The sequence below is a fragment of the Castor canadensis genome, chromosome 18 (assembly GCF_047511655.1).
Source record: "Castor canadensis chromosome 18, mCasCan1.hap1v2, whole genome shotgun sequence".
Classification (NCBI taxonomy): domain Eukaryota; kingdom Metazoa; phylum Chordata; class Mammalia; order Rodentia; family Castoridae; genus Castor; species Castor canadensis.
The window spans coordinates 31,608,014-31,618,923 of record NC_133403.1 but is presented as its reverse complement, the minus strand read 5'-3'; the positions used below and the strand labels follow the sequence as shown (position 1 = coordinate 31,618,923).

The following is a 10,910-nucleotide window of genomic DNA, read 5'->3' as shown; positions in this document are numbered from 1 at the left end:
CAGTTTTGGGTCACTCGACAATTTTCTTCCCTTTTTTCCTTCTCTGGTGCTATGGATGGAACCCAGGGCCTCGTGCATTTTAAGGATGTGCTCTACCACTGAGCTACATCCCAGCCCTCTGACAATTTATTTTTGATAAGTTAATTGACTCAGAGACATTATTGTGCACAGCACATTCACAAATGTGGAGAAAGAAAATTCCAAAAAACTGGGGTTTGTGTGTGGGAAATCTCTCTTTTCCCAGGCAATGCTTTATCAAGTCCAGATGGCCTAGGGGGAGAAGTGCAGAAGTTTTTCTGGCCCTCAGCATCTTGGGGACCCTTTCCCTCCTTTCCTAAAGACTGTTTCCCACACCAGGCAGAGAAGGTAGGGGAGGGAGGTCTCCCTGTACTTGCTTACCTCAGACAGTGTTGGGAGATAGCTTTACCACTTGGCCTTTAGTCTTGAGTATCTGGAAGACCCTTCCTGGGGCCATGGAATGTCCTCAAACCACAGGTCTTCCTGGCTCATGGAACCCAGTGAGGCAGGCCTTGCTCAGCCTACAGCCACTTCTTTGTGTGGACTTGCCAGCCAGGTGCTTGAACGTGGAGGGAGGCGGGGCTTGGAAATGCTTTGTCCCCATGGGTACCTTGCCTTTGAACTGGTAGGGCCCGGTGCCCACAGTCTGGGGTCAGTTTGTAGGCATGGCTGCTGCACTCTTTGCTGGTGAGCATGGGGAAGCCTCACTGGCGTTCTTGGCCTTTTTTTTCCTTTTCTTCTTTTTGGTCCCAAGTGAAACCTGGTCCCCATTGATCCTGCCTGACTCCTTGTCCTGCTTCTGGACTGTGGCCTTGCTAGTGGGGGTAGTGGCTATGGCCAAGTCAAGGTCAGCCACTGTCTTGGCTTTCTTTTTCAACTTCCTTTTCTTCTTCTTGGCCTCCTTTTCCACCTTGACAGGCACATGGATGGCTGACTCCTGGAGAATGTCAGAAGCTGACACAGCTGCCTCCCGGCACCGCTGCCATTCCTCGTCACTGTCCTCGCTGCTGCAAAGGGAGGGTGGTCATGTTAGATGCAGTGAGGATGGTTTCAAGGCTGCCTCTTGATGCCCTCCCTCCATCTAAGCCATGAAGCAGGCAGTTAAGAGCACTTAGGTTCAGGAATGAGGCAGACCTACATTCTAAGACCAGCTTCTCTGCTCACCAGCTGCGTGACCTCACTGAGTGATTTAACTTCTCTGACCCTCAGTATCTTCATCTATAAAATGGGGATCTTAACAGAACCCAGGCCTCACAGGGATGTCTCAGGAGGTAGATGGGTGCTCAAAAAGCAGTGAAGATCTAGCCCTACCCCGCTCCCAAAAGCCCTCCCAGCCCTCCCTCTGGGTACACTACTTCTCCAGTGACCTGAACTGACCCTTTCTTTGGTCTGAACGCAGTTGGGATCTGTGTGGACCAGCTAAAACTGAAGAGAAGCAAAAAGGAGGGGATGTGAGGAGAGGGTGAGCTCCATACCTGGAGCTGGAGGGCCGTCGCTTTTGGTGGGGTTGGGGAGGCGTTTCCTCCTCAGGACCTCCGGGGATGGATGTGAAGAAGAGGCGGAAGCCTAAGATTTACAGGGTAGAGTCAGCGTGGGCGAAGCCACTTTTCCAACCCAGATGCTAGGCTGCCCGCTTCCACCCTCAAAGAGCTCTGGTCCAGCGGCAGAAGCCTAGGCATTACTGTTGTGTGACTGCAAACCGAGGCCTATGCGAGGAGAGGTCTACTTAGCCCCTGATGGAGGTGGAGTGTGGGGAGGGCTCAAGGGCGCTCGCTGCCACATCAGGGCAGCAAGCCCCAGTGGCTTGTAGAAGTTAGCAATTGAGCCTTCTACCGAAGGCAGCCTCCCAAGAAGCTGTAGAGTTCAGTGGAGGCCTGACAGAGTTGGACTGGGAGGCTGTGGAGCTACAGGCCTCCTGCAGGTTACTGCAGGAAAGTGACTTGGACTCTCAGAGCCTCAGTTCTCTCATCTGTGAATGGGGGTGCACTCCTGTCTCTCGGCAAGGGTTGACAGATGAAAGAAAAGATGTCCCAACTGGACTGCTGGCTCCAGATACTCCAGACACTCAGCTGTTATTAGCAGTATAGCCACTCACCATCATCCTCCGAGGCCATGTCTCGCTCCTCCTCTTTCCTTGGCTCCTTCACTACTTCTGAGATGGTAATGGAGCTAAAGGGAGAGGAGTAGGCTGACTTAGGATGAGATTCTGGGTAACACAAATTAGTTTTCTTTTAAGTGGAGGCACTGGGGCATATGATCTTAAATACAAGACTGGCCTGGTAAGAAGGCTAATTAATGGCTCTAGCCATAACACGCTCAACAGCCCCTCCCCACTAAACAGTACTGCTTCATATGCGTAGACTCCACTTTATTCTAGGTAGAGTTGAAGAACTTTGCAGATATAGTACAACAAAAGGAATGCAACTGCAAATGGGGCAGACACAAAATGGTGGTGGTGGGGCAAAAGTGTCAGAAGTGTGATCAGGCAGTCCTCTTGTTAGTGAAATGGCATCCATTCAGCTCTACTATGTAGAAGCAAAGGCTTCTCCAGTGACAGAATTTGGGTCTTCTGATAAAGATTTTTCTAGGACAGCAAGCAAGGGAATCATGACCCTAGAGAAGTGGTTCTGAGGCCAGCTTCTAGAACAGGGAAGACTCACTATTTTTTTTTTTTCCTATTGTTTTTTTGAGACAAGGTCTTGCTATGTAGCCTAGGTTAGCCTTGAACTTAAAATCTTCCTCCGATTTTAATTTTTAAAAAATTTGGGATATTGTACATTGACAGAAGCTATAAGAAATAACATAAAGAGACCAGGTGCTGGGGGCTCATGCCTGTAAATCCTAGCTACTTAGGAGGCAGATATCAGGAGCATTGTGGTTTGAAGCCAGCTTGGGCAAATAGTTCATGAGACCCAATCTCGAAAAACCCCATCAAAAAAAAAGGGCTGGTGGAGTGGCTCAAGATGTAGGCCCTGAGTTCAAACCCCAGTACCACAAAAAAAAAAAAAAAAAAAAAAAAAGAGACTCCAAATATCATGAATAACTATAGTACAGTATCATAACCAGAAAACTGAAATAGATATAATCCGTTGACCTTATTTAAACTTCAGAGTCCTGGGTTTGAATCCTGGCTTTGTCACTTACTGTGTCCCTTTAGCAAATGAATTCACTTCACTGAGTCTCTGTTACTAATCTGTACACTGGGAATGACGACAGTCCCTACCTCTTCGGGTTGACACAAGGATTAAATGAGAATGGATATTAAGCACTTAGCACAGAGCCTGGCCAACAGCAGGTGCTCAGTAAATGGTGGCTGTGATGATGAATGTTATCAAGATAAGCAACAAACTTCACAGAGCCTCTAACAGGAAGATAAACCATAGCTCTCTAGGAAGCCCATTTCTGCTGAATGCTGAGAAGGCACTGTGTGCTGCACAGAGCAACACTCCTTTTAGCAGTGCCCTCACACCTGTAATCTCAGTTTACTTGGGAGGCAGAGACAGGAGGATCATGGTTTAAGGCAGCTTGGGCAAAGTTAAGCCTATCTGAAAAATAAGCTAAAAGCAAAAGGGCTAGTGGGGTGGGGCACTTGCCTAGCAAGTGTGAGGCCCTGAGTTCAAACCCCAGAATGGCAAAGCAACAACAAAACAAAATCAACGTCCTTGCAGCAAACCAGCAGTGCTTTCGGTGCTTTCCCTACCATTGGCCCAGGCAACCCCAAAGCCCTGCTTAGGAAAAGAATCTGGGGCGAGACAGGAGATGATGCCATCCCGGCACCAGTCTCTGACCTGATGTAACAGATTGGTGTGGGTTTCAAGGCGCACTTGGTAACGTCTGGAGACATTTATGTTGTCACAACTGGGCTACTAACAAGTTTTGCACAGATGACAGGGATGTTGCCAAACATCCTATGACGCAAAGAACAGCTCCCGTGACAAAAGTCCCTGGCTGAAAATGACTACAGTGCCTGGTTTAGACACCTGATCCAACACAGGGACCAAATGAATTATCATTTAAGTCTCTTAGACAGAAACAGGAAAACATTGCAGGGAATATTTTGGCCATGGGTGACCAGAGTTCTGCTGGATTTCCACTTGGGAAACATCTGTGGTGGCTTACTGTAATGCCAAGCAGGCTTGGTCACTCCAAAGTCAACAGTCACAAAGAATGCTCCCATGGGCTGTGACACACCTAGCCTTCTTAAACCCCTGTACCACTTTCTTGAGGTGGGGACTGGCATGAATGATTAGGGGATTTGGGTTGATGGGTTCTGGTCCAACAACATTCTGTCTCAGAAGAACAGTTAATCTACAGTCTACATTTGTTCTTTGATATTTACTTCAAGTGGAAGGGCTGTGGTTTCATTTCCCTTTCATAATCTGCTAGGGTTCTGCCAGTCAGGAATGGATCTAAACCAGCTCATTCTGGAATGTGTTCCACTGTATGTTGGTTGGTCTTCTGTGAAGTAAAGGCACTGTGGTTAAATGAGTCTGGAAAATGCTGGTCCAAACAAAGTCATATAGATCTCTTTACCACAAATTCTCGGAATGGTAGATACACAATTATGACTCTCAACCTCCAAGTACACACGAACATAAACAGATTGCAGTGCTTCTCAAACTTTTCTGCTGTTGGGACCCCATGCTTTAGGCTAGTACTAAGGTCTGAATGTTTGTGTCCCCCAAAAGTCGTATGTTGAAATCTAATCCCCAAGGTGATGTTATTAGGAGGTGAGGCCTTTGGAAGGTAATTAGATCATGGGGGTGGAGCCTTCATAAATGGGACTTGTGCCTTTGTAAAAGAAGCTTGAGAGAAACTCTCTCTCGAGACTCACCACGTAGGGACACTGTGGGAAGGTGGCATCTATGAAAGAGGGCCTCAGACAGTAAGTCTGCAGGTGCCCCCATCTTGGACTTCTGTCTCCAAAACATGAGAAAAACAAATCTGTTTTTTCTAAGCTACTCAGTTTATCATATTTCATTACAGCAGCCCGAATGGACTAACACAAGGAACAGTCTTGGTGGTGACTTTAAGAATGATCCAGGTGATTGGCAGAGCCCTAGCAGGCTGTGAGAGAGATGAGGATTTGTGGTCAAGGTCCTTCCATTTGAAGCAAGTATCAAAAAGGACAAATGAGCCTTCCCAAAGTGTAGGCTGGCATTCCTAAGCCAGTCCTTTCAGACTGTGCTCTTGACCTGCACTGGGAATGGAAGGCAGAGAACTGACAGTGCCTGGCACACAGAGAGCAGCCCAGAACGACAGGTTCCATTCTTCCTTGCCCTCTTGTGCTGGGAATGAGCTCTTGCGTCTTGTGGCTCCTCTTACTCTCCTGGTAGCAGAAGGCAGGGTCACTGGGTAGGGCTTTGTGATGTGTTGCACATGATGCACTGAAGGGACATGCCACACGCCCACTTAGATGCTGAGAGCTCCCAACAAGTGTGCACCCCTGCTGTTTGTATTATGAGAGCAGAAGACAACCTCAATCTTCTTCTTCAAGTGAGCACCCACTTTTCCAAGGTCAGAAGGGAAGCCTCATCTGGTGTTTCTGCGTTCACAGTGGATCACATTTTGCCTGTGAGACAAAGGTTAGCTTCTACCTTACACAGCGCTGCTGCTCCCAGATCCAGCACACAGGGCCATAACTTTGACCCGGGACTCTAAGGTCATCCTTACCCCAAGACCTAAGCTAAGGTCAAATAGTCTTAGTGTCTTTTGATTGTCTAAATCATGGTTGCCAGGGAGACAGATTCATCCATTTTGCATGACTGTTCTATTCCAGAATCTAGAAGCAAAAGCTTCTCCAGTGACAGAATTTGGGTCTTCTGATAAGGACCGTTCTGGGAGAGAAGCTATCATCTACATCAAAAACTCTGAGTACGTTCAGATGGATCCATATTTGTTCCTCATCATCAATCCTAGCAGAAAAAGAAGGAACAGAAACACTGCTAATTCCTTTCCCTACAGATCTGACCTTGTCCAGGTCTTGGGTGTGGTTAATATTGGATTCTACTTCCTGAGTTCCTTCTGTAGGGTGCGGGGGGTGGCTCTGGAAGGATGAATGTGCTTTTGCTTACCTGTCCAGCAGGGCTCTCAGCTTCTTGGCTACATGGGCTCGGAACTCAGGGGTGGTCTGAAGCTCATTGCCATCTTGGTCATGCTCGTCTACCTTCAGCCTACAACACACAGTAAAGCACCTCACCTCCTGCAAGCTCAGAAGCTGCACCCCCACAAGGGCAGGGACTATGTGTCTCATTTCCTCTGATATCCCAGAGTCTAATCTAACATCTGGGACACATGTGATCTGTATTTGTTGAATGAATATATGAAGCTTCTACCCAAAGCTCACAGTACCTGAGGCTCGGCTGAGACGGTGGCAGCTGGTTTCCTGTAGCATCTATGGAGGAAGCAACAACAAAACATCTGTTGTGTGCCAGGCACTATTTTAAGTGATTTACATATATAGCTCAGGGAATCTTCTCCAAAGCCCCTTTAGAGGGGGTGGCCATTATTTCCATTTTGCAGAAGACAGAAACTGAAGGAGACAAACTGACTTGGCCAGAGTCTAAGAACTAATTTAACAGAGTTGGGAAGATGACCCAGGTCACCTGGCTCTAGAGTCCCCTGTTAACCATCATGCTGAACAGGCAAGTCTAAGTAATTTCACTGCATAATTTACTTTTTTTTGCGGTACTGGGATTTGAACTCAGGGCCTACATCTTGGCCACTCCACCAGCCCTTTTTTGTGAAGGATTTTTTCATGATAGGGTCTAGCGAACAATTTGCCCAGGCTGGCTTTGAACTGCGATCTTCCTTATGTCTGCCTTCTGAGTAGCAAGGATTACAGGTGTGAGTCACTGGCGCCTGGCATCACTGCATAATTTATTGAGTACTTATTATGTATCTGGCTGTGTGCTAAGTGCTATGAGAGAAGAGAGATCACATTTTTCAAGCCAAAACACTGAGGATCCCCATTCTGGTTGTCTTTTATTCAACCCAATACCTGATGCCTGTTAATAGCCAGGTGTCTAGCTGCTGATGACTTAGACAAGTACCCCTATCTTCATGGAGCTTATGGAGTTGGTTGAGACAGATGACAAGCACACATTAAACAAAATATAAAATTAGATAATAAATTTATGGAAAACCCCAAAACAAAGCAGAGGAGAGAGGCGGGGAGTGCTGGGTGGGACACCCTTAAATAAAGGTGGGCTGATAAGATAACAACAGAACAGAGAATTAAGAGGTGAGGGAGTGAGTCAAGTGGATACCTAGGAGAGCCCCTTCCAGGTAAAGGGAAGAATATGTGCAAAGGCCCCGAGGCAGGATTGTAAGGGAAGAATATGTGCAAAGGCCCCGAGGCAGGAATCTGTCTGGGGTTTGAGATCCAGCTGGAGATGGTGTTGCAGTAGAGATGCAGAACTCATGGAGGCCAGATCACCAAAGCACCATGAAGGCCAGTGCAAGGACCTTGGCTTTGAGAAAGAGGACCCACTGAAGGATTCTGTACAGAGGAGGGACAGAAACTGACTTAGGTTTTCATAAAATGTCTCTGGATGCTGTGTGGAGCAAGACCAGAGTGGATATGACAAATAGAAGGAGTGAGCTGATATGACTGAGAACTCTGGTACAGGCAGTTTGAAGATGGTGTCCACAGGATGGTCTGCATGCAGGGTGTGGGAGTCAGACGAGAGGCTGCTCTGAGGTTTCTGACTTGGATAATGGTACAAAATGGGCTTGTGGTTTTTTTTTTTTTTTTTTTGGTGGTACTGGGGATTGAACTCAGGGCTTCATGCTCTATCATTGGAGCTACACCCTCAGTCCTCCTTTAGTTTTTAGTTTGGTTTTTGGTCAGGGTTTCATTTTTGCCATGGGCTGTGATTCTCCTACCTGTTTCCTGAGTAGTTGGGATTATAGGCACACACCCCCACGCCTGGCTTTTTTTTTTTGAGATAGGATCTCACTAACTTTTTGCTCAGGCTGGCCTTGAGCCGTGATCCTCCTGTCTCTACTTCCAGAGCAACATGCTTGGGATTTTAGGTGTGAGCCACTGTGCATGGCCCTTGCGCTTGTATCTTTAAGGGACCAACTGAACAGAACGGACACTTGGTAACTCTGGGTCTAATGCAGGGCATGAAGTATTAAACAATTCCAGGGGACACTGCTGTGTTTGTGCCATCATGCATTCACATTGCGTCTGTATCCTGGTAAACTGTGGTCTATGTTGATGTGCTCTGCAGGATAACAGAGACAAGCAAGTGCCTTATGCTCCTGGAGGTGGCTATGTGGAAGACAAATATCTTTAAGAACTGGTGTTTTTTTCTGGAGCACACTGTCACAGGAGGAAGAACATCTCCTGTCCTGACCACAGAGCAATGGTGAGGTCTTAGAACACAACCAGTATAGACTCCAGAGAAAGCCAGCTCAGTTGAGTGCTGGCTCTGCCACCAACAAGCTGTGTGACCTTCAGCCTTTTGTTCTTTTTACTTATAAGATGGGGATAAAACTACCACCCTTCCAGAGTTAGTGTTATTGACACTTTGTTTGTGTGTTCATCTCCTCCCTGGATTTGAAAATTACAATGTCAACTTCTTATTTTTGTATCCCAGCTCCTGCACAGTGCCTTGGTTTGAAATAAATGTTGCACAAATGAATGAAAGTATATGTTGCCTTAAAATTTAAGTGAGTTGAAGGTCTGGGTAGATCAGCTCCTCATCACAAGCTGTATCTAGAGACTACACTAATAAAATAGTGATCCACATTTCTACAAGGCCATGGAACAAAGGGTGGGAGTTCTGTCCACAAGAGACACTTGTTGCAGGGAGTGGTGTAACAGCAACTTAACAGCAGGGACTGATTTATAGCTGGTTCTGCCCCTTATGAGCTGGATAACCTTGGCCAACATACTACACCTTTCCAAGCATCAGCTTTTTCACCTGTAAAATGGGGCTAATCACACCCTCTTTGTGGTGGTGTTGGAAAGATTAAATCAGCCAACAAATACAAAGTGTGTAGAACAAAGCCACACAGTGAGATCTCAAATTGTGATGGTGATCTTGTTAGTGTCATTCAAGAACGTCCAAATGTCTAGCATTGCCCGGCACACAGGAAATGCCCAGTAAACAACAGCACTTATCTCAGTGATGCTTATCTGATCAGCAGGGGATTTATGATGTCACAAAACAATGAGTTATAAAGCTGGGACCTTGCATGCCACTGCTCAGCTTGTTCATGTGTGAGAAGTCAGGCATTTTACAGATAAGGAAATTGAGGTTCCTAGAAGCTATGTTACTAGTTCAAGTCTCTTAACACAGGCACATGGGAATCCATTGTGTGAAAGCAGAAGCAAGTGCACTGGAAGCCTGCTGGACAGCACCTTCCTCGGCTAGGGGTTAATGAAAGTAAAGGTGTAATATTTTTTCCATTCCAGTTTCGAGGACCCACTATTTTCTAACCAGGATTAAGTACCCCTATGTTGACGGGTTTCGGATTTATTCTCACGGCGCTAGGGAGTCACGGTCATAGCTATGCGTTGGACTCTGCTCCTCAGGTACCTCAGGGCGGGAAAATGTGCTGAAGACAGGAAAGGTGGATGAGAGAATCCGGAGGGAGGGTGGGGTGGGGGTGCCGCAGTCATCTCAAAAAGGTGGTGGCCTTCCCAGAGTGCGGCAGTAAGGATAGACAGAAGAAAGCAAAATGAAGAGACATTTTACGAGTCTCAGTTGCCTCCACTGGGCCAATGGAACCACCCTTCTGCTGTACCTGCCCTCGCTTTGAATCTGATCCCCACTCAGAGACTGGAGCGCTCCGAGGCGGTGGGGGAGGGGGAGCAAGTCCTGTCCCAGCGACACCCTCCACACCATACATCCATTCCAGGGGTGAAACCCATGTCCTTCGGACTGCCTCACCGAACACAGCCCCTTACCGGCTCTTGGTTTCTCTGCTCCTCGTGGGTGCTGCTCCAAGCCCCAGGCCGGCATCGCTGCCTCGCGGCATCGCGCCAACTCCTCCCCATCGCTGCTGCTGCTACTACTTTCCGAATCGCTCATGGCGCCGCTGGGCGCCGCCATCTTGGGCTACCGCAAAGGATTGTGGAGAACGCTTCCATTGCTGACCCTCCCACATGACCCACGTGAGCGTGACGAAGGTGCAGGACATTATGGGAATTGTAGTTCTTACATTGATGGCCGCTGGTCGTAAACCGTCCTGGAGGGCAGATGTAGTCCTCAAACGTGAGCGCTAGTAGGGTCTAAGAAATCAACTTCTCAAATCTCTCCCTCTTGTTTTTTTTTTTTTTTGATAAGGAAAGTAAAAACTACAGAGGGGAAGGGAATCGCACAAGGAGCTTGTGACAGAACCAGGATTAGTCCAGATTTTTTTTTTTTAAAAGGAAAAACGAATTTGATCAAATTGGGATGGTGACATATAACCCACCTTGCTTAGTTCAGATTTTGATCTGATGTAGTTCACGCATTATTGATTTATTCAAGCAATTTCCAAAGTAAGCTGAAGGGGCCAGAAACACCTTAAGGAGCTTGTCCTCAAACTGTGGACTTTGGGGGTTTCACAAAAAAAAAAAAAAAAACCTTACTAAATAAGAATCTCTTATTAGATTGGAACCAGGTAATCTGTAGGTCTTCTAATAGCCTAGGGCCTCACTACTCAGTGTGTAGTCCATGAACCAGCGGCAAGTAACGCTTAGAAACTCAGAATGTTGGACTCCACCACAAACCTGAGGGATCAGAAAACCTGCATTGTAACCTGCTCTCCCTGTGATTTGTATGTGACGTGTGCGAGGCATGTCTTAAAGTCAGTCAGATGCACAGTTTAGCCTGTAACCCTACTGTTTGGCTGGTGGGCAGCCACCCCATGGTGATCAGGGACTCTGCTCACTT

The 10,910-nt window shown here is 47.1% G+C and overlaps 1 protein-coding gene across 2 annotated transcripts; it reads right to left on the bottom strand.

The window, feature by feature from the left end:
- Positions 1 to 73: 73 nt before the first annotated feature.
- Positions 74 to 10,117, bottom strand: C18H12orf43 (chromosome 18 C12orf43 homolog). Of its 2 annotated transcripts, none has more exons than XM_020179049.2 (6): positions 9,941 to 10,117; positions 6,370 to 6,412; positions 6,093 to 6,191; positions 2,114 to 2,187; positions 1,494 to 1,584; positions 74 to 1,025 (listed from the first exon to the last, which is right to left on the bottom strand). In XM_020179049.2, the coding sequence occupies exons 1-6, from the start codon at positions 10,083 to 10,085 to the stop codon at positions 671 to 673; spliced, it is 807 nt and encodes a 268-aa protein (XP_020034638.1). In that variant the 5' UTR covers positions 10,086 to 10,117; the 3' UTR covers positions 74 to 670. The 2 variants fall into 2 exon arrangements, with proteins under 2 accessions (XP_020034638.1, XP_020034639.1); XM_020179050.2 differs by having other exon boundaries at positions 74 to 1,022.
- Between the last annotated feature and the right edge of the window lie 793 nt (positions 10,118 to 10,910).